This window comes from Aythya marila, assembly GCF_965140915.1.
Source record: "Aythya marila genome assembly, chromosome: 12".
In the NCBI taxonomy this organism is placed as follows: Eukaryota; Metazoa; Chordata; class Aves; order Anseriformes; family Anatidae; genus Aythya; species Aythya marila.
In genome coordinates this window covers 15,608,262-15,632,734 of record NC_139053.1, presented here as the reverse complement: position 1 = coordinate 15,632,734, position 24,473 = coordinate 15,608,262, and the positions used below count along the sequence as shown (strand labels likewise).

Genomic DNA, 24,473 nt, shown 5'->3' with positions numbered 1-24,473 from the left:
AGCTGAAAATGATGAGAATTGGTAGGATTCAGAAAGGAAGCTACACACTTAAAGAGGGAACCTAAATCAAATGGTTGGTGATCAGATCAATAATAATCATAAATGATTATAATCAATAGTGGTGTGAAACGCAGTGCAGAGATGCTGCACGTGCATTTTGTAATGCACAGACATGCACTATTTAAAATGAAGGTGATTCATTTTGGCAAGGTTCTTCATGTATCACCAGTCTTAAGGGACAAAAGTTGTAGGCAGAGGACCTTCAAAGCTGGGCCTCTGGGAAAGTAGGCACTGGAACTTATTTTTAAGAGGAGAGAGAAAAAGGAGAAGTTCTAAAGACTGACAAAGAAGTAAGCTGAAAATCTTTGTCCAGATAGGATGGTAGAGATATCAAAGACCTATCCATACATATTCACACCAAGGGAAACGGATGATAAGTTTGACCAGACATAAATGCAGCAGCCTAGAAAAGGAGCTGGGATGAGATGATACTCTCACATAAGCTCCTTTATCACACCAAAGTAGTTATCAATCTGAATAGCTCCTTGGTATCTTTAGTCCTACCTATCTCCCTAATTCTTCAAATCCCCAATCCCTTTTCTTTCCTGGCCAGTGATCCTTATCTTCTTCTACACTGTAAGCAACCAAAACATTACTGCTTGACCCACAGCTTTACAGTCTTCATTCTCTGTAATATGACTGCTGAACCAGACTTCACCCCTGCCTTCCTGATATGGTAGGCTTCATCTTGTTCCCATGCAGGGAGACTTCATAATCAGATATAAAACAGTCCGTTTATTACTTACAGAAGTCTTTTTTCAAAAGTGTATTCACTCTTAGTGCAGCTTGGCAGACCTATTGACTCGAGTGGCCTGTTCAGAGTAGAGCTGTATCAAAAGCAAGTTCAAAGAAAACTTTAATCTTTATTTACACATTCCCATGCACATGGGCACATTCCTCGTGGGTTTCCATCCTGACCTGGCATAGAGATTAATTTTGATTTGGTGATCATTTAGCCTTTGATCCCCTACTGAGCCCTAGGACAAAGTGATAGTTGTGAGGTGGTTACTGGGATATGAACGATTTGCTATTAGGCAATTGACTGACATCCCATCCTTGTTTCACATAAATCCTGTTCTCAGTATTGATAAGAGCTTTCAATTCCTGCTGGCATGAGCAGGAGCTGAACGGATAACCAGGAAATGAAAGACATAACCAGTCCCTTGAGTGATCCTACCCCTTGAAAAAAAAATCTGAATGAATGACAACGCAAATACTACATTGCATCATAAAGACCATTATCACAGTAACCTATGTTTATGTAGATACACATACAGTATTTGTGGGGAAAATGCTTTTTTTTTTTTTTTTTTTTTTTTTTTTTTTTTAGCTAGATAAGATTTAACTGGTTTTAGCATTTTGTGTTCTACCAGCAATTTACATTTTCTAGGGAAGAGAACAAAGAAAAGGTAAAATCTTAGATGCAGGGAATGAAAAGGACTGCTGGATGGCGAATGATACTGTGACCACTTAGTTACGGTTTTCACAGGGATGCAACAAAACGCTGGGTGCGATGACTGTGAATGAAACAGAAGAGAATTGCCCCCTCAGAAATTCTGCAGTGACCTTGTCCTGCCAGACACTGTGAACAAAATAGGACACACAGAAACACTGACTGTCTAAACCCAGGGTGTTCATATAGCAGCTCATAGCAGTTTTCTTTGGCAATGATGAAGTATTCACAAGATGAAGCATAATTCTCAGAGAACAAGTACCACTGAAGTTGGGGGTAAATAGGATGGAATGGATCAGAACTAAGTGCAAGCTTTGAGGAATTTGTTTAGGTTAAATTCCACAAATTTTAGGATGGTGATAATAATGGTCATTACGGACCAAGTATTTTCCAGAGAAAGTGCCTTGATATTGAAAACACACTAAACTAATGCTTAGGGAGAGCAGTTGGTAAAGTGTTACTTCTAGTGAATTACAGTTGTCTTCTTTCTTCTGTGATAATTTGTGACAATTGCATCCTAATGCTATTTCATTGATTTCTACTCCACTTCAGCTCTCATGCTGTGTTCAGTCAGGGTGACAATACACAAACATTAACCTGCTATGGGAAGACCTACTACACACACACTTCACAGAAAATAAATCCTGTAGAATATAAAAGGAGTGGACTTTCATGTAGCTCTACAGGTATTGCTCTAGAAATCCACCAAATTAAATTAGGAGTCATATCAGTCATATATATATCATCGTTTCCTTAAGCGTTCTTGGGAATTATATTATATTAATATGAAAAGATAATATAAAGAATTTGTTTATGCACAACAGCGGTTGATACATTGAAGTTGTTTACTTTACAAAATACTTTATTGTATGCATATGTTTTATATATCTGCTTTTGCTGACAATGCCTTTAGCATGGACTTACCAGACTACAAACAACAGATAGCGTTAACACAAACTAATGCGCTTTGACCAAATGATTACTATAATAAAGCTAACAGCTATTTTTCTCTGCAGGGAACTTCATTTAGAGAGTTGGAAGTTCCCAGGCACAACACAATGATGCCAGGTGTTGGAAGAAGGAAACATACCTCCAGGAAGACTCACAAAGGGATGTGAAATTATAGAAGATATGAGGAAGCCACTCAACTGATAGAAAAGACAGATAGATGTTGATAAGAGGGCTTATTGAACAATTTCAGCTGTGGCATCAGCTGATTTGTTAAAGGCCAGTTAAACAGGAAGGAATCCCTGGTTCATATGGCAAGCACTGTTACAGAAGCAAGTTACAGAAGGATCTTGGCCCAGCAGACCTTAGCTATAACATTTTAGAGTCATGAGAAAGTAAAGCCAAGTAAATAAACATTCTATTCATTTTTGTCTAGATCTGTGTGTCTCACGGTTCAAAACAGGCAGCAGTAATGTCTTAGAGTCCTTTGAAAAGCCCATGTTACATGCTATACTAATAGAGATAACCTACAAAAGCAAAACTTTCAAACTCTAGAAAAAATAAAGACCTATGGGAGAAAGGAAGTGCTGGAAGTACCAACAGTGCCTCTAGCCCTTTGGGTAAATATTTATTCAGTCCCCTCATGGACCAAACCATAGAAATATAGTTTTTATAAGAAGTTTTCAGAATCAGCATTGGTGCAGAAAACCATGTTGTTGTGGGCATGTGCTCTGGCACATCCTCAGAGACCTGCTTCCCTTTGTCTCTGCAGCTTTGGCGTTGACAATTCTCACCAGGCTGTGCGGAGCAGAGACGAAGCCACCAGGAGGAGTTTGGATATCCCCCTTGACAAGGTGTCCTATGCAAATCCACACCCATGGGTTGCAGCCTGCCCTTGGTAGAACTGCAGAGAGGCTACGCAGTATGATTTGGGAAAAGTTAAAATGATGCATTCCCCTTTCATCTCTGTTTTCTTTGTTCTGCATGCATCCCATTTCTGCAGTGACCTTTCAGAAAATATCTCTTAGAATCAGGTCTTATTTCTACCCTGAGGGTCTATGCTAGAAGGAGATGCCTGAACCATCAAAAGATGTGAGAGAAGAACCAAAATATTTGTATCACTTAAAGATCTGCATTTCCAGGCCTCTAAACTTAGACTAGTGCCTACCTCTTCACTTTATGCCTGATGTCACAGCCATTACCAGAGAAGTGGGGTGAGAAAAAGGTATTCCTGTTTGAGCAGTGAGTATTTATTTTCTTTCACAGTCTGTTCAGCTGGATTGGCTACCACAATACATTTTGCACTTCTCTGCTAGTCAAGCATGATGCCTTAACTTAAATAGCACAGGACAGAAAGTCTAAGCTTGTCCTTGTGAATGACAAATTCCTAGTCACTAGGACACCAAAGTAGGTAAGACATATGGAAATCTCATGCACAGGAGGATCAACATTTATATTAGTATGTATTTGTTTAAAAAATTTCCATAGTTAGTGTGTCTTCTTTTCTAAGCAACGACATATAAATACATCATAAAATACTGAAGCATCATATGGGAAAATAAGTCTCTAAAGACAATGACCTTTCCTGAAAGCTCAATGGCAAACTATCTGAAAGGAAAAAAAAAAAAGCAACAACTTGATTTCAATTATTACATTATGCAGACACAAGGGAAAGATTCTGAAAAAAAAAAAAAAAAAATAGAAAAAAAAGATACAAACCCAGAATGAGGTTTTCACAGATGTTACCTTACTAGGGTTCCCACTATATTTGACAGGATGAGCCGGAAAACAGCCTATTTTTGTACCTCAGGCTAAGCTGTTAGAAGCTATTTTTAATTCTACTGTAATGATCAGTACTTTCATTTCCCTCAGCAAACCAACAACAATAACAAAAAAAAAAAAAAAAAAAAAAAAGAGAGAGAAAGAAGACAAAGTCATATAACAAGGAATAGCAGACTGTAGGGAAAGAGCCAAGGAGTTAGCTCAAAGCTGCTAATTCCACAAAGAGTGGATGATGCATGTTAAGGGGACATAAAATGGAAATTTTTCAAAACGCCAAGGAATTTGAAGCATTTGTGGATGCGACCAAAAATAGCCGACGTAATAGGACGGATACAAACTCCTACACTTGTACCGATCTCTTCAGAGTTTACATTTTCCACAAGCTAAGAAGTCAGCACTCCATATGCATGACATGCTCAGATGCACGCAAACATGATAGCTCACAATTTATCTATAACTTCACGTTCGTACTGCGTATAACTAGAGTTACACATGACCATACGTGTAGTTATACTGGTTTTCTGTCCTCCACTCTGCAAGATACAGCCCTTGTGAGACACAGACAGTGCAAGATGCATTTTTTTTTTTTTAAATGTCCTTCAGTCTACATAACAGATGAGGAGATTACTGCTTCTTTACAACATTTCCCTTTGTTAGGCTTCAGTATTTTAAAGCCCTTCAGTTGCTCATTTTCCTTATCTGGCAAATCTCACTTCTTAAATTCAGGCTACAATTTCACAAAGCACACCTTGAGAATCTGGTCACCAGAGCTGCCGGATTAACTGTGCCATTTGCATAACAGTAAACTTAATGTTGCACCTCCAGAGCTTGTATCCTCTAAATTGCACTTACTGATGAAATACAAAATCCTCTAAAAGGGTTTTTCAACCTAAACCAATTTGTAATGTGTTGGTTTTTTTTTTTTTAAATCTAAAACATTAAAGAAATTAAAGTGATCGGCATATAATTAGATTAATTATTCATATCTTCCAAGTTGCTTTAATTCTAATATATAAAAAAAGATTAAATATCCACTCAAAGGATTAGACAAAAAGTCAAGCAGCAGCAACACATTTACATTACCTTACTGTGTAAATTATAAAAACTAATTAATCTAAACTTTCATAAAAATGAATTGGATCTTCATTCACACGCTGACACAACTTTACATATTCAAAACTGACACCCGTATTACTTTGTGTTTGTAGTACGAGTCAGCCCCCTGCCTCTGCAACTGCCATTGTGCTAGAACAGCTCTGCTTTTGTTCTAACTAGTGAAAATTAAATCTTGACCTAAATTTACAGAAGCTAAAACTGTTTCAGTCGTCTGCATGAAAACGAAAAGTCCAAGAGAGCCTCATTATAAATCTTACAGTGATACTGTTGAAACAGTCTGAAATAATTCTTTATAGAAATCAAAAGATTGGTTTGGTTGCCTTTTTGATGCTTCTTTCTGATCTAGATGCCTTTCTTCTGAAAGTGCATGTAATTTCCAGTGTGCTGCACGCTGTTTTTTCCTCTTGTCTCAAATCATGTGAACATTCATTAAAAGTCTAAGGCTGTGTACTATAAACAAGTATACCCTCCTTCTTTGAAAATTGCACTTCTCTGAATAAAGAGAGATTTCAGAGGAGTACAATGAGGACTGAAAAAAGACTTTCCTACCCTGAGTTTTTGCTGAGGTGGTGCTTTAGGGCTGATTTCTAGGAGGTAATAAGTACCTTAAATATCACTAACACTCTCTATGGTCAGATAGTTTCTACCCCAGGTATTCTGGGGTAGAAAACACTATTAAAGAATAATAATATTTCCATTAGCTCATTCACAACTGAAAAAAATATATATACATATCTTGAAGATAATGTCTGTTTTGATCCTGTGGGCAAAGAAAGAAACAGATTGTTCTAGTTTCTTACGGTTGTTATTCACCCTTATCTAAGGTAAAATGAAACCATTGCTTTTAACAGTTTTCCAAAGAATTGCTTTGCCTATTTTTAGCTATGCAAGCTATGTAACACTTCATAATCAGACTGCATGGTATCAAAGTGTACTTTTTCCTTCCACAATGCCTGTAGGAAGTTAAATGAATTACCTTTAGAAAATCCTAAATAGGATATTGACGTGAGATGACCAGTGAAACCTGAAGACATAAGTAAATATTTTCAAAATTAAACTTTATAAAGTGACTACTAGAAATGTTCCTTGGACTTTGACCTTGTTATTTCATGTGTTCAAGCAGCTGGACCCTTAGCCAGCTCTTTAGGTCTTCTGGTTGCCTGGAGCAGGGAGCCTAAGGAGAAGGTGGTTGTGTGAACCTTGATTTTGGGAAGCATTCACTGACTGTTGGCCATGACTGTGGACCCATCTGGTGACGCCTGACAAAGCAGAAGTTCAGAGTTGCAGTCAGGCTAGCACAGACAGCAATGGCATGCCAGCAAAATGGGAAGGCAGGCTTCTTCTAAACACTTCTCTCTGCAGCTCTGCTATATGTATCATGCAATTAACTCCTTGATGGGGTTAGGAAGCAATATTTTGTTCCAACTGATGGAAGGACATGATCAGAAAACAATCATCTTGGATGGACTATTATAGTTCATTTCAACACCAAGTGGCCAGCTATTAGGCAGCTGGAAGTTCTGATGATAATAGAGAAGATAATTAGGCTGGTTCACTGACAGCAGAAGGAGCACTTGCCCTGCCATGAAGACGGCTAAAAGTTTGAAGAAACAAGGAAAACTAGAAGGAAGGTAAATTCACTAGAATAAGCAGTTGGTGCTTTAGAGTATAATTATCAGAAAGAAAACACGTTATTTAGCATACTTTATGTTAATGGAGGGCTAGCATTGCCCACTGTGCATAATTTAGCTGAACAATTGATAAGAAATTTTAATACATATATATATATATATGATTACGGCTACAGAAAAAAAAAAAGACAAAACACAAGAGAGATCATAATAGGCACATGTGAACTCTGAAGGCCTAATTACATCACGGGGGAGGGTAAGCTGTTACTGCTGAATCAAGCAGAAAATTGGGGTAATTTGTAAACAGGTAGAGCTGTTATCCAGGTGTGCCAGCATGTGTACAGGGGCTGGCAGAGGGGCTTCGAACGGAGGACTTCCATCTGTATTTCAGAACAAGCACTGCAGCTGAATGCTTCCCTCAGCTTAACCAAAGGAATTTAAATACAGCAGAAGAGCCAAATAGCCACCCCCGCATGCCCAGCACAGCCCCTGCCCAGCTCCCAAAAAGCCAGCTATTGCAGTGGGACATTTGCAGGAAAAGAAATAGACTGCGGGTGAAATGCGAAATCAGTGCTTGTGTCTGTGAAGCTCAGAGATAAAGCTAACTGACTTGGTGTTCTGCCATCAGTTCACTCCCTACTCTACTAAGCGAAATATTTCGTACACAGCTCCCTGACAAAAGAAGGAACCAAACAGCAGGGAAGCTGCTGCCATTGATACCTGGCTAGGGCATGCACCCTCCCCTGCAGAAGACAGGACTTAGTTTAGGTGGCTGGTTACGGGAAGGAGATAGAGAAATGAAGCTGGTGGGACTTCCAGCAAGAACTATGCTAATGGTATTCATTTCTAGGATGGATGGGTGGGAGAAGACTTGAGATCTAGGGACTGCCCAACTACACACTGAGAGTAGGTAGAAGGCCACCATCCGCAGCTGAGGACATCAGAGGAAGCTACCTCTGGGAACAAATGTGATGACAACAACCCTTGCTCAGGCTAAACTTGAGCCTCTCTATGGTGGTCTCATTTAAACATTAATGCATTGTATTTTCTCTATGCGAAGAGCCAGCTGAGCTGTTGTGGAGAGATCTGGAAGATGCATTGGCCAAGTGTCATAGATAAGGGACTGAAGCTTTATTCTAAACAAAAGTAATAAGACGTGGTATTTTAACAGGTTACAACAATGTGCCTATTACTATCTCTTGGGGTGGACAAAACAGTTAAAATGTCTCTCAGAGGCTTCAAAAGTCAGGTTTTGACTCTGGCCTCTGCCAACAAGAGAAACCATAATGTTCTTGTAGGTGCGTGACCAGTTGCCATTCAGTGAAGCACTGCAGCTGCAAACTAACCTGTTTCAGGATAGCTTCTCCCTATAGCTGAATGCCTAGCCTTAATGCAGTAAAAAATAGGGGAACTAAAAAATACTTTGGAAATCCTTGCATCTCAGATTGAGTGCTCACACACGTACAGATTTGCTACTCTTTGCACTCTGGAGATTTAAAGCAGAAGAAGGTCATAAAATAGCTCCTGACAGCACTTCACGTGAAATATTCTTAATGTTTTTGGATACATTGGTGTTTACCCAACAGGCCATCTACAGCTGAATTGCTATGGCAAGTATCTAACAGATTTTACAAAACAAAACAAAACACAAAAAACCAAGCACACTCACTCCTCCCATGCAGATCTGCTGTGCACACACAGCAATTCCTCCAGGCCTAGGATGTGTTTTTTTTTTTTTTCCCCCCATGAGATTCATTCATCTCACCAGCAGCACAAAAAGCAACAATAAAATGGGCCGCTTTTCTTAGAAACTGGCCTGGAGGCAAGCACTGGCTTCAGAGATGTGTTGTGCAAGGACAGAGCTGCCAGCACCATGGTCCTACAGAAACCCCAGCCTTGGCTACCAGCCATGGAGACCATGCTCATAGAGCTACACCCTGAAAGGATCACTCTCAGGTGCACAGACTGGTCTGGTTCATTCATATTTATGTTGCATCTTCGCAGTATATTTTTTAATGGTCTCCAGGATGACCAGCTAGCCCTAGCCACCAAATTCCAGCTGGAGCTCACAATAGTATTTAAAGATGAGGAATGGCTACTGCAAAGTGCAGAAAGCTAGGACTGTTTTCTAACGATTTTGTATAGTAAACCTCCCTCCATCTGTGTCTTCTTGTGCCAGACAAACCAGTAATTATCAGGAAATCCCTTCACTTTTAATCTACATCAGTACAAGTGCAATCTCAGAGCAACCCACGGTGACTGGAAGCTATTATTTTCATAGGAAATAATAGTGACTGGAAGTGATAACTCACGGCACTCGGTGTGTGTGTCATCATCTGATAACATGCAAGGCTGTACATCCCACCACATCATTCTGTTGAAGGGCTATGATAGCCTTTATTAAAGGGCAACAATTGAACCAGGAGCCCTGTCAAATCTGCAGGGGAGGCAGTGGGGGTTGTACCAACATGGAACTTCCATTCATTATTTATGGTCATAAAAATTTGGTGCCTTGGAATTGGCAGAATGAAAAGCTGTTTTAATTTGAGCTATAATTCTCTTTTGTACTTTCAGTCATTGACTGTGTCTCAGATAAACATTCATTTGGGAGACCAAGATTATGGCAAGGAAAAAAAAAATATATAACAACCCAAGGATATTTAGCTCTCCTCCCACAAATTCTTCCTGGAAATATTCTTGCAAAATCCTCTGCCCACTTGAACAGTATCCTTATGATTAACTGCAGATGAGCCCAGCAGCTTGCATATGTAGTTAATTTGCTCTAAATTTCCATGCTGTATTATAACGTTAATGATCACTAATAATAGACAAACCCACAGTTTATTGAGTAAGTAATTTGAGACATTATGATTTTTATCATGTGAATAGGATCAGGCTGACCAATTTAAACTGGGCAGAAAAAGATAAATAACGTGCAAATCAATCTCAACAACAGCACACTCTGTTTCTTTGCAAAATTGCATGGATTGATTGGTGAAAAGAAGGCCCTGCTTGTAACTACTGCTAGGAAATAGAGTCAATAAACTCCCATGTTCAAGAGTAAGGGGTTGGACATGGAAGAAAGTTTACCTAAATTGTAAAAGTGATTTGGTCATCTGACTGCATGGGCTCAGATGAGTTTGCATTTTGTCCCGATGGGCCAGGCATGAGTTTAAAGAATAATGAAGACAGATAACATATCATGCAGCCAATAAAAAGGAAACCATGTTAAACACAGACAAAGCTATGTGAAAAACAATTGCACACTGGCTTGTGGTCAAAGCTATCTTCTAAAATCATGTAAACAAGATAGACATCACATGCTGCCTGATAGACAGCTATTTCAGGACTAAAACAGATATTTATACTTGTTTTTCTTTCATAGAAATTTCAGTTTTGATTGAAACATTTATTTTTAATTTGAAAAAAAAAAATGAAGATTCATTAATTAAAAAATCTTCTTTAGCACATTTGTAATTAAATGCTTTAAAGAAGAATAATCAAAAATAGAAAATAACTAAACTACATTAAATAACTTCACTAGTGATTAGTGTACTCAAAAGATGAGTTCATGCCAGTAGTGGTGGGTCTTGCAAGGTACTTTGAGAATTTGGAATGAAGTTTTATTTAAGGTAAAGCATTATTTTATTAATTTTTAATGAACAAAGAAAAGTAGAAGAAAAAATTTTTTATCAGATTTGTATTTCTGTAGACTTCACTATATGAGCCTTGGACACAGCTTTCACTCTAGCAGAAGGCAGCTAACATCACTCTAGAGCCTGGTAATAATGCTCGGAGGTACAGATAGAGAAGAAAGCTTTATTATGGTGTCTCCACAGTATTCTTCCAGGAATAAGAGTTAGCATGTGAATTGAACTTGCACCCAGTTATCTCATGACTGCAGCTTAGCCTCAATCACAAGACAAAAATACTACAAAATATACTGTGGGGAACAATTCTTGATTGTTTCCAAGGCATGGATTAAGTGTAGCCAAATGACTTTTTTGTCTAAGTCATAGCCTTTTATGGCCAGCAGGCCAGTCAAATCCTTCATGTTTAAATAGAAAACCTGGAAATGGATTACATTTTTTTTGTTTGTTTTTCTTATATGTTTTGAACACGCTGTTTTCAATAGATATATTTTTTCTTTTTTTTTTCTTTTTTGTTTTATATATATATATATTATATATATATATATACACACATATATATATATATATATATATATATATTAATGCAACTAATTTCATGCATGGATATGCAGTGTCACGTCCTGGAGTGATTTTGTACTGACAAGTCTAGCATATCAGAATCCATGAAATCTTGGAATAAAAATACCCCAGCATTGACTATTGCACCTCTCAGGGAAATGTTTTGTTAAACACTGCAAATTCCCTTCCTTGAAGCAGTGAGACGCTTTCTCAAAAAAACGAACGCAAAAAAAAGATGAATGCTAAGTAAAGAGGAAATAATACAATAAAGAGACTGAAAGATGTCAAAACAAGATGATTCCGAGACTTCTTCACCTGTGTTTAGATAAAGTTATCTCTATTGCTAGAGGAGACACTGACACAGCTAGCTCCCAGTTTAAACATTTCAACAAAGTATTAAATACAAGTAAGCACTGCATGAAAATGAAAATGGCCAGCTTGGTTCCCCACTGATTTTTCTCTGAAAGCCCAGCTTAGGTGGAAAACAAAGCTATTTGCCCCAGCTGCACTGGAACAAATTACATGGGGCAAGCAGGACAGCCCACGCTCAAAGCCCTGCCAATGTTCCCCAAATGGAGGGCTTGCACAAGAGCCTCTGCTCAGTGCAGCTGCTTTAAAAGAAAATGTGGATTGCCTGCAGCAGCAGAGGAGGGCAGGCTCCTTGCTTCAGCCCTGAATTCAATACACAAGGGAAAAACTGAACAGAGGAAGAGAGAGTGAGAGTAAGCAGAGTCAAAGCATAAACCCTACAATGAACCAACTCAAAGTGACTAACTGCTGAAGGCAATTGCTGTTCAAAACATGACATTTTGGCCACTACCTATCAGGTGGTAGACTCAACTGCACCGTCATTGAAATATGTGATATGTGAGCGAAGCTCCCGTCACTCTCTTTGCTCTAAAGGCTGCTGTGCTTACAACACTCCTGCCTCATTCATTTGAGAGGGTTTCTTCTGACAGGGAGCCAAGCTTAAGGTAGCCACTTTTATCTTCAGGCATAATTCTCCATTCATACACTGTGAGAAACACTTCGCACCTTGTAAACTTTTAGATAGCACTGCTTAGCCAAAATGGACTCAATATTTTTAAGGACTCATGGACCAACTGTGACTGAAGGCTGCATGAATTATCTGCATTCAAGCCATAGTACTGGCCATGAAATAGCTTCTGATTCAGTGCACTGTCAGCAGAATATGCTTGAGCATGTTCTATTTTTTTTTTTTTAAATTATTTAGCACATTTTAAACATTAACTTTAAATGAAAAGTACTAGGAAGAAAAGCCTGAATATAATCCAAAAGAATCCTCACATCTTATGAAAAATAATGTAATGATTCCCCAATAATTCATATGTTTGTTTTCTTTTATTTATTTTGTATCATTATACATAGACATGGATAATTATACTGACTTGCTGAAATCCATGTTTTCCTAGTCTGGGTCAGAGCAATAACATCTAAAGTCACAGGATACATCCATACTGATGTATGTGTTCAACCTCAGCCCATCAAGTGAGCTGCCCTACCATGTTACCCTGTATTCCATCATAATGAGGAACATCTGAGAGGACACCACCATCCTTCAGAAGCAATGCTCAAGTAACACATCCCAGGCAATGGCCCCCCTGAACCACTTTTGAAGCACAGTTTTTCTCTCAGATGTTAAAGAATTGTCCTTCCTGCTTTGCTTCCACCACCACCACCACCACCACCACCACCCCCCCCCCCCCCCAGTGATTCTTGTATCAGTTTTGTTCAATTTAAACATTTTAAATGGAAGGCATTTTATCTTCGCTAGCCTAGAAATTCAACCAGAATTTTTTATTTTAATTTGTTACCAGTGTTCAATTTCTGTCCTCAGTGGATACAAATGGGAGCAACTGTCATGGACTTTGGCTACTCTGTTGATAGTTGCATGAAGAAGATAATCCACATCAGTCTCCTGGAGGCGTTGGCTGTGCTATAGCCATTGAAGTGAAGAGGAGCAATAATTTCATTTTAGCGTGAAAATGAGAAAAGATCACTGGGAGTCCACACTGGCTGAGCCACGGTTTTACACAGGAACTTCTCAGAATAAAAGCCTTGTCGAGACAATGATGCAGTGTGTAATGAGTGGCTCAAGACCTGTAAGAATACCTCTTGGGCTGAATATTGTTTCAGAAAGAGACAATAGATTTCATTTCTATATAACGACTGTTCATGATACTCATTTGGAGAGTCAAAGTATCAGTCTCCTGAGAGTCTAAACTCTACAAATGTCGGTGGAAACAATTTTTCATTCCTCCTTCTTTTAACATAGCTTCCCCTTTCTTTATAGATATTTATCGGGCTTGGTAAGAGCTGTATCTACAAGATGCCAAGAAATAGATGTTTTTAAAAAACAAAGTAGCACTTTTAAATATGATTTAAGCTTAGTAATTCTTAAATTGTTAATGAATTTCAGCTTGGCTTGTCCATCTTAAAACTCCAGGGCCTACATCCAGGAACTTAATACCAGCAATATAATTTTAATGCTACTAAATAATCCCTTTATGGCAGGTAACAGAGCACTGTTGGTCTTGAAAAATGGAATTAAAATTAACTGGACTTTTAGTAATGTGAGGATGTTAGAATTACAGTTGTGAAGGTACTTAATTATATTAGTAGGATGGATAATTAAAAATTACCTTCCCTAAAGAGGAAATCCAATCTATTGCATATTTGTCAAAATTTTAGAGATTGAACATATGATTCCACAACCTAATTCCTGTTCTTAGATTTCTGCAATGCTTTGTAGGGTGCCCTGTATCTTATATGATGTACCAGAATATAAGCTATGCAACACTAAAAGTAAGAATAATTTTCAACTGGATACCTAATCTGAATTTACTGTGGTGGATGGAAGCAAAGAGAATGCTAAAGAGGACTCGGCATCACTGAACTGGCAGACACTGCAATTCATTTGCCATCTCATGTTAATTAGCTTTTCCTTGTTATTCAGGGAACAGAGAAGACTAAGAAAAAGTGGCACATTACATGCTTTCTAGGCTTGATTGAAATTGCAGCTTTTCAGTAGCAGCTGGCACTTCCATGGGCACAGTCAACCACAGAAGGGTGTAGCTGCACCGAATTTCCAACCAAAATCACATGGGTCTCTGCAGAGGAGAAACAACTGCAAAAGTATAATGCTGCTGCAAACAGATACTCAGTGATACAGAAAGGAACCATAGAAGTGTGAAAGAAGTCTCTACAATCAGTTGTTCTTATTCACTGTAAGGATTTTTATTTTTTTATTTTTATTTTTAAATCCTTTCACAGGTGGCATTCAAACTAAGAATCCCGAGAATGATGGTCCAGTGGGTATGGCAACTAAACTGGGATTAAGAAAGTCTGGATCTATTTCCAGTCCTGTCTCTATTTCACCTGAAATTACTTTATTTTCCTACACCTCACATGCACCTTCTATAAAGCGAACCTTTGTCAAGTTATTTGAGCTTTATAGGGAAGAAACCCTACCAAAAGTATAGATACTGTACCAGTAACGTTACTGGCTTTGTTTGCAGCTGGTTTTTCAACAGTAACCAGATGGCACACCCTCAATTTCATAAGGAAATATTGGTCTTATATTGGAAGATTAGGTCTATAATTCATGTGGAACCAAAATAACACAGTACTGCAAAACTCTGCTACCTGAAAAAAACAGTAAGTACCAACCTTGTATCTCAAGAAAGAGACAGAATTAAAGTAATTTGGTTGATTTGTTTCAGAAATACCAACATCTCTCTCCTGTGGTTCCAATATATCGGTTTTTCTAACCGTAGCAATGTTGTATTTTGCCCACTTACTAGTTTTTTCAATCACAACTTCATCTAAATGAAACCATCGGTACAGGAATTGTGAAGTTACTGTTTATTTCAAGCCCTGATTATGCCATTGATTCATCCCTGCTACTCAGTGTCCACATCAAAATGTTCTGTCAAACACAGCTTCTAACATAAAGACACATGATCCATCTGTAAATGGGAGGGGATTCTGGGGCTTTATTAGATTAATGTATAATTCAGACCTTTTTATGACATCTACATCATGAGGATCTATGAGGTTACACTCATTCATTCTCCGTGACACTAATGGACACAGCGCAGGCATAATCTTCACTTCAGATATTCTGATCTGGAATACAAAACCCACCATGCATTACATGGTGACACCTGGCAAGAGGTCAAATAACTTGGGGGGCCTGATAGAAAGGCCTGGTTAGCTACTTGGTTAGTAGTACAAAGACATGCAGAAAGCACAGGTTGGCTCATACTGCTCATGGAGTTTCCACAATCAGTGAATTTTAATTTACCTACTGTGCTGTTTCTTTCATCCACAAGCATACTCTAAACCTGTAACAATTACATATACCCCACAGACAGAAGATCTGCTGAGTGGCTGAAGAATGTCCTTGTTGCCTATGGTTTAATGAACTGAAACCATGGTATAGCCAGGACTAAAAAAAATACTCTCACAGGCAACTGAGAACATTCTTCAGAGTAGCTGCCCCCACAGGACCACAAAGTTAAGAGCAGAGTTATAGATTTGGCCTTCTTCTGAAAGATGGTGCGGCATGTTGTAAGGAATAATGGTTGGCACTGACTCAGTTCCTTTGTGGTGAAGTCTGCAGAGGCATCTTAACCTGTCACAGCTAATGGGTTTTGCTACGGATGCCAAAGCATAACATGGTGAAAGCATTTGAAGAAAGAAGCATAAAAGTATCTAAAGCATTGATAGTCTCAGGGGCAATTTAAAAATATATCTATATAGGGAGAGATATAGATATATATATTTTTTGTCAGATTGGTTTTCAGAAGCCCTACAAACACTGGAGGAGGCAAAGTTAATGAAGAAGTAATGAAATAACTGAGGGGAAAAAAGAACAGTAAAAGTTTTTATAAGTAATACAAAATCATTACAAAGTCCTGGGTAGACATGCATTTTTAAACAATGGCTGTAATAACGGAAAATTAGGCTCCATGACTTATTCATAGGCTTCTGGTTAACACTGTTCTCCATTTCAGGCAGTTCACTTTATAAATAGCATCTTTAGGTGAGATGGTTTGTTTTGGCCATGCGATATGAAAAATAACTACCCGTTCTCGAGAATAAGAGATCATTTCTCTGCGTTCCGTAACCACATCTGAAGATGAGCAGGACATGGAGGATTTGCTTCTGTTTGGAAAGGCAGAGAGAGCCCCAAGTGATAAATATTCCACTTTCTGCTCTAAAACTCCAGTTGCCTATTTGATACAGAAATCACAAAAATTTAAAGGAAGAAAACAGTATTTGATGAGTCTACAATCTTTATACTTAAGGGATATTCAGAGGACCTATAAATCCTCAGTGGAATTAATAATTGAGACTCGTGAAAGCTCTAAAAGGAAATATTAAATATGCAAAATCTTGGTGAAAAGCATAATTAAGGCCATAAATGCCTAAAAGTTTAAAGGGCAGACTACCTCTCTCAAAGATTTTCCAGTATAACATTTACATGAAACTATAACACAATACATTTTTAAGCAGCATTCTTTATTACTTTTTTTTGCACCAATTTTAATCTTACGTTAAATAGTATTTTATATTTTCAGATACAATTTCCAAGATCTACTGAATTAAATGTATGATATGAAGGCCCACAGTTTTGTTTTCTATTATTAAAAAGTTAAAAATCTCTCTCCTCCAATTTCCCACAGTTAATAGTATCTACTGTGCAGAGTAAACGGCATTTATTTGTAGGGCTGAGGTTTTCCCTTCTCTTTGGTCATTCATTCTTTCTTTTCTCTTCTAATATTCTGGGGTTGGCTCTTTTCCAATTTTAAGCAGTTTTAAGTTAAGAAGGAGGAAGCCTTCAAGCCCTGTCACCAAAGACCTAAGGCCTGCAATTGAGTTAGCCCAACTGTCAGTGAAAGAAAATCTTCCCTCCTCAGTTTCAGGCATCTCAACATTGCTAATTATGCTAATGAGTGTATCTATTAGAGTCCTATACATATGTATATACCTGGTGAGCTCTCTTGAAACGGGCATAGCAAAATCAATCTCATATTGCTTACTGAATGAACAAGGATACCATTTTCAATAGCCCTGAATATTTATTTAAACATTTTAAAGATAATAGGTGCATAGTACCTTTGACTGTCAGGTCCTTATGTTTTCTAGAGCCTGCCAACTTGATAAAAATATTGATCTTCAATTGGAGAGAAAAGAAATCAGTGGTTTTGTGTGTGTGTGTGTGTGTTAACTTTTTGAAATAAACTATTTCATTTCGTACAAAGTGACTTGCAAAAAAATAGTCATTCATTACAGCCCAACCTATGCATAAAATTGCACTGGAATTTTTTTCTTCTGATATTAAGCCCACCCCTGTATTTGGAACACCTTCCCTCTGGCAGGGATTTGTTTGCTTTTACATCTGAGCATTTCTGCTAACAGCAGGTTGTGAAGTAATGGGAGTTAATATCACACAATTCTGATAACCATCTTGCTTTTTCTCCCTCAGTTCCACTGTGAGCTAAAATATAAAAAATAACTCCAATATACTTAAAGATTAGTTTTGTATCATTTGAAAGAAGGGATTCCACATCCTTTTCATGTAGTCTCATTACCTCAAGAGCCCCACAAAGTGGGACAAGTTAAGTAGAACAGAGATGATATTCACATGACATAACTCTAGCAAGGTATTCCTGGGACCTTACAGCCCTGTCAAGACCAAAGCCATGATTTTTCTCAGTATGATTACTCACTCAGTCTAGCCTGTACTTCTTGCCAGAGGCCTGGAACAGATCGTGTTAGAGACTTCAGTCCAAAAGCATTCTTGCTCTTCCACTCTCCTCTGTCGCTGTAACTATTTTGTAATATGTATTTTGCACTGAAGACTAAATTGCAAGGTAAAAAGATAAGAGAACTAATAGGCCCATCCCATTATAGACATTAACTTTCAAACAGATATTCAGACTACTTGCAATGTAATTTTTATGAATGCTGTATTGCAGCATTCGAAAACAAAAATGAAAGCATTGAGGCAATTTTGAGATGCATCCTTTTGGAGTACACTTGTGTGCATCAGTGGAAACCCTGCATATGCAAGGACAGAAGAGGTGACATGTTGGTTAATAATAGCTTTGTGAGAATGTCAGTCCTTTAACTGAGCATTTGTTGTCATAAAGGCTCAGCTATATATATATAAGATGTGTGTGGTAGCCAAACTGTTAAAAAGCTAATTTAGCCACATAGGCCCAGGTGCCTAGGTAACATAGGAGTATATAGCTGCATCTGGATTAGGATTAAAGAAGATAATAACTGTAGAGGTTATCATCAGAAGATCAGGAGAGCTCTCCCCCATGCCCTTCCTAAAGATTGGAAGAAAATTATGTTGCCACAGGGGCATATTTTGTGTTACACTGTTGTTATGATACTCAAGCACTGGACTCTCACGACTATTTAATGACAACAGCAGCCTGATTATCAGGTTGTTATTTTTCTTTGCACAGATGCTGTTCTCTACATTTTTATATGTTCGTCCATGAAGTAGTAAAACAGGACTCCCTGGACAACTTTTCAAGAACTGGGTTGTAAGCTTGTTTGCTCCTTCATGACACCTGCTATTTGGGCATTTAGCTCCCATAGTTTCCTTCAGCTACTTTTAAGCTTTCATTTGCCTTTGGTTTGATTCAAAACCTGACTTAAAATGTTTATCCCTGTAGGTCAGTTCCCCCTTTAATGGATGGTTGTTCGTGTCTTAAATCATCCGCGTTACTGAAGTACATCATGTAAGCCCCAGCACAGCTGACAGATAAGGCACAGAGATATGGCAGGCCACCCTGGGCCACAGGTTTAGAGTGTGTATAGGAAATATGATATTTCTGACAACCTTTTAAAAACAGAAAAAGTAAAGAAATATGAGAAAAAATATGGGATTTTCTGACGCTCCTTAAAAATAAATAAAAGGCAGTGAAACATCTGAACTGCCTCAAACATGACTCCGAAGATTGCAAGGTAATGAAACAGGATTTCTTCCAGCAAAGCCAACTCAACTCTGTGTCAGGTGAGCTAGCATATCAAGCTACTTTTTTTCTCTTCCATATTTACTCATTTTAAAATGAAGCCATCGTAGAGAATGCAATAAATATTTTCAACTGGGTATTTCTGGCTAAAGCCACTGAAGTGCCAGCTCAACATTACTGCCTACAGCAAACCACATCAGACAAGAATGATGCATGTACCACTCTCCTGTGTACAGAAAGCCCCAAAACCCAAGATATCTACTGAAAATCCAACCTTCTCTCCAATTATTTGACCTCTATTACCACACAGAATCACAATCAAGGCTGTCAGCTGTTAACTTACCATTTTATCCTATTCTCATTTTTCTGAGATGCACAACTGAGAAAGAAAAAATAATCCTGACTGGATACACAGAGGTGATACACAGAGGAGGTGATAATTACATCCCTCCTACACAAAATCCAGCTAACTGGAATTTCTTCAGGGAAAAAAACGTACACTTCCACTTCAACCCATGGGACAAGTATGTGGTTTTTCTGCAATTATTATACAAGCTAGAGCAGCATGTGTTATTGTCCCTAACACACATACAGAGACCTGTGGGCCACTGATATGTTTGTTCCTGTATCCCATGCTCCTCTCTTAGTCTGCCCAAACATTTCCACCAGCTCCAGCTGAAAAGCAGTAAAGTGCCAAATGAAGGAAGCTTTCATCTCTCCATTAGCACACACTTTCTAGCAACAAGTAACCCATGCAACTTCCATCTGAGAACTGGCCCCAGGTGAGTTTCTCTCATTCTCTCCCCCTTTAACAAACTTGACCTCCTGAATTCTCTCCTGGTGCACAGATTATAATTAATAAGCCACTCAATCCATCATATTGACCTGCATTATCTTAAATTAAAGTTAATGGCAGCAATAAAAAAGGATTTTAAGGTGGTATATCTTTGTACAGTTTCTTTTTAGCCATAGAGACAAAATTGACATGTAAATACAGCTTTGTAACAGCCAGATCTTCACCAGGTGTATGAATCACATGAAGGTCAGAGACTTTCTGCTTTTCCCTCATAACGCTCTTCCTAAGTAAGAAGAAAGAGTAGAAACATCAGGTAGAAATATTTTGTTGTACATAGAAAAGCAACCCATATTAACTATAATTAGTCCTCTTCTTACAAAATTACTCATACTATTCCACATGGTAAAGGTAGGCGAGAGCACATATACACTAAAACTACAAGATAAACTAAAACTAAAAATGACAAGCAACAAATACGTGATATATTTTCCCTCCTTAGGGAGCACTAATGTAACAGAATATGCTTTGGAGAAATGCGTATATTGAACTGTTGTAGAGTAAATATCTTCTTCTGTACTAACAATACTTCATAAATCCATTGTAGGAGTAACTAACATAACAGGCCATCACAGGGCAATTGTGAGTAAAGGATTACTGAGGAAGATGCTGAGAATCCTTCAAACTTGACATAGCTCAGTGATTCACTAACCCTGTAATGCTTTTCCAGACACAGACCTACACCTTTGCCAGCCAAGAACCCCAAATGCTAAGAGCAGCGAGTCAGATGATGGCTCCATCCCCAGTGACCACTGCAGAACTGACAGGCTCTAAATTACTGCCTGAAAAGCATATCACATGCCATCTGACAAAAGAATGAGAAGGGGAGAAAAAAGCCCTACCGATCGTGTAACATCATCCATTTCTCTGAGGGGATGATATGTTTCAGTCTTTCGTTTCTTTAACCCAAGCAACCAAATGAAAAATATATGACTACAAACAACCTGCAAACAGTTCCACATCTATTATACAACTGAAATCATGAAATCAGAAATGAGCTTGTTGAAATAACAAATGAACTTGCAATTGCTTTGCTCCTCATAACTCCCATATGTTTTTAGGTATGTTTTGAAAGACAACTTTTTTAGATTAATAAACATCACATGATGCAGCTGAATTTTGTCCACTGAGGACCAGGCCCAATCACAGCTAAAAGCTTTTGCCACTTAGAATATGAATGGAGAACATCGCAGCACAAATGAAAAAAAATACATGTTTATGATTATGAGAATATGCAAATGTGCTGCCCGGTTTCCATAACGTCCTTGCCATGCTTGCAGAAGATTTGAATTTCTCAAATGGGATTGCATTTTACAGAGTGGAGAGCAAGTGGGGGAAGGAAACAGAAATAATTTCTGTGGGGAAGGCAATGACATTCCACATCTACTCTCTCTGATTCAAATGAAGTAGGACCTACCCATTGTTTTGTTGCCTGCATGATTATACACCCAATATTCAATGTTCATGAGTTGAGTTGAATATCGATAGCTGGGTATTGGAATCAGATTTCTCATAGACAAAATAAGAATGCTGTCATTCACAGTAGTTCCCCTTAGTTGTTGGGACTGTGAATTTTCTTTCAGCATGAGGTGGATTTGTGTTTTCTTTTCTACATTGCATGAGCCAAAGCAGAGCTGGAAGGTCTGGAAATGGAAATTCCCTCAAAAACTGCTGATGATGGCACTTGAGCCAGAAATAAGCTCTGGTGAAAATTTGACACATTTCAAAAAAAAAAAAGTTTCCACATGTGTTCACACTTCCTCTTGAAATTAGTATACACACACCTTTAAGAGCTCTCTATCAATTGTTTGTTTTTTTTTAACCTATCCTTCCCCTTATTACCAAACGCATCAGAAGATTAAATCAGAGGGACCCAACTGCCTCAGCAGAGCAACTGATGCAAAAGAAAACCTCAATTATTGGTTAACTCACTACTAAAAAAAAACATTTTTAATTACTATCTGGCACTCCATAACATGGGTGGTCTCCACATGACTCTTCAAGGACTGAAAAACACATCCCCATAAACACCAAGTTATGGGAAGTCCATTGCCACTGTGTTCCAACAGTCAGGAGCATCCCTCCCCTCTGCTTAGGAGCAGGCTGGACTGGCCAATGCTGAGCCTGAAGCCTGCACTGCATCCACATCCACCCCATGTTGGGAGAAGAAGCAAGACCCTTAATGCTTAGGCCTGCAAGTCCGTCGCATTGTATAAGCACTAATTTCACTGACGGTGAATAAAACCAAGCTGTATAGAACAAGCTAATTTTGAGGAGTACAGACTTCCCTAGAGGTTTAAGAGCACTTAAGTATTAATTATCAGACTAAAGAAATAACACCAACAAAGGCTTTGCTGAGTAAAGCTTCCAGGTGTGTCTTTCCTTAAGGGCTTATTTTATTTCTATGCCTACTTAGAGCAGGTAGCACCATTTTAAAAGACAGACACAGTGTTTTCTGTGAAGTATTTAACAGTATAATTGCCTCCAATATTTCAAGAAGAACCCTCTAATTTAAGCTTGAAAAGCAAAGTTAATAGCAGTGAAACAGCCATGAGAGAGGCAGAGGGTGCGAGGGATGAAGACATTTATTTAACATCCACATTGAGTTTATTCATGACAATCACTCTTTTCTTGTTAAACGTCACTGCCATGGATGACTGGTCCAAGGTGTGAGATCCAGTTGCAGCACTGTGTTCAGCATGTGTGTTCATCACACAGCATACAAGCCTGCACGGATACTCTCAAGTTTCTGTTTTCCCTTATCATTATTTAATTGCATGGATGTAACAGGTTCTATTTGTGCTTTTTTGTTTGTTTGTTTTTGTTTTTAAATCTGAAAATGGTCTTCACATTTCTGCATGCAACACAAGAATAAATATTAGATAAGAGTTAGGGAATATTCTGCTTGGCCCGCTGTGTAGAATGATCCAGGATACAGATCATACCCTTAGAAAAGAACATGTTTAGCATAGGAAAGCAAAAATAATGAAATAGATCAGGAAAAAAAGAAAAAAAAGCGGTATTAATGATGAAAGAAGCCTTATTAACTCCGCAGTTCCATAATTGTTTTATTTAACTTTTTACAATCTTTGAAAAACACCTTTTGAAAGAGACTATGTCTTTATTATTTCACTGCCAAGTCATCAGTATCTGCTGTAACTGAACAAAAATAGGAGCAGATATCAGATATACTGTACTTCACAGAGACTGGAAAACACAGAGGTGAAATTCTAAAGAATTTACACCAAACTTTGTTCTGTAAGTAAGACATTTCATTTCAAATGATGCAAGTATTTTATCACCGCTAAATACAACAGTGCACTGCAAATCTAGTTATTGGAGAAGGGCTTAAAAATCTCTGAGCTCTCCATCAGAATCTCTGTACTTGACATCAAATCTTTCTTGCATATTGTCACTTAAGTGTGATTTTTTTCAGCTAAGATCATTTCAGAAATAGAAGTGGCTAAGGGAAATAATGACCACAACCAAAGCATTATGAAAAAAAAAAAAAAAAAAAAAAAAAGGACTCAAACCAAAACTCTGAGAATGAGTGGAAACAACAGCTAAAATTAAATAACTTACCATTGGCTGTTCTCTAAAACCCTAAAAGCAGTAATTTGAGTGACCGTAAACTTACAAAGAAATTAATAATCCCTTTGTCTACATTTAGACCACAAAAATGATTAATAAAAATCTCATCTCCATGGCAGACCTAAATGCAATGATCTCTAACAAAGAAACATATCCCTAAAACATACATCAAAACGGATTTTTCAAATCTATTGAAATACTTCAAGTGGAATATACTTCATGTGGAGATCACTTTTTATCTTGTTTTACTGCAATTTTTTTCAATGTTACAAAACTGAACGGAGGAAAAGCTGCTCAAGATTATAGAAGGAGCAGGAGGATGTGTAGAGGGACTCCCCAATGGAAAAAAAACTAGTTATGAAAAGTACAGTTTCCAGGTGCTCAGTGAGCACTACTAACACATCAGGGACTATAATTTTAAGTCTGATCCCAAGTTATATTTCAATTTCTTACAGGAAACACCAACTCCTACAAAAAATCGAACAAGCATGGAGCTGGCCATGCAACAGTAGGACTTGCTGGTACCAATCTGAAAGTGTTTTATGAATGCTAGTGGGCAAATAGTAACATATTACAAGTGGGTATTTTTTTGTAAGTAGGGTGAAAGTAGGTAATAAGGGTGAAAAAAGCAGTTATGAGACTTACTAGATTTCACAAGATAAATAAGTGGCCAACAGGCGGGAGGTGGGGGTGGGCAAAGAAGAATCTATCAATCTATCTGTAACCGAGGCTGACGCCCCTTAACAACCTTCTTGTTATTTCATTGCTCTGCATGTTGTTTATAAGCTGAAATGTAATACAGAGCAAAAA

At 38.0% G+C, this 24,473-nt stretch overlaps 1 protein-coding gene across 3 annotated transcripts in view; it reads right to left on the bottom strand.

Moving 5' to 3' along the window:
- Positions 1-24,473, bottom strand: part of WWOX (WW domain containing oxidoreductase) — a 507,992-nt gene that overhangs the window by 93,021 nt on the left and 390,498 nt on the right. Inside the window, exon 9 of one of the 3 annotated variants that reach the window (XM_082770297.1) lies at positions 20,199-20,298. The exons of the other annotated variants lie outside the window; for them this stretch is intronic. Coding sequence (XP_082626423.1) covers positions 20,263-20,298 — 36 coding nt within the window. The 3' untranslated portion in view covers positions 20,199-20,262. Of the gene's footprint in view, positions 1-20,198; positions 20,299-24,473 lie in introns of those variants that run through there. 3 annotated transcript variants of the gene reach the window in all.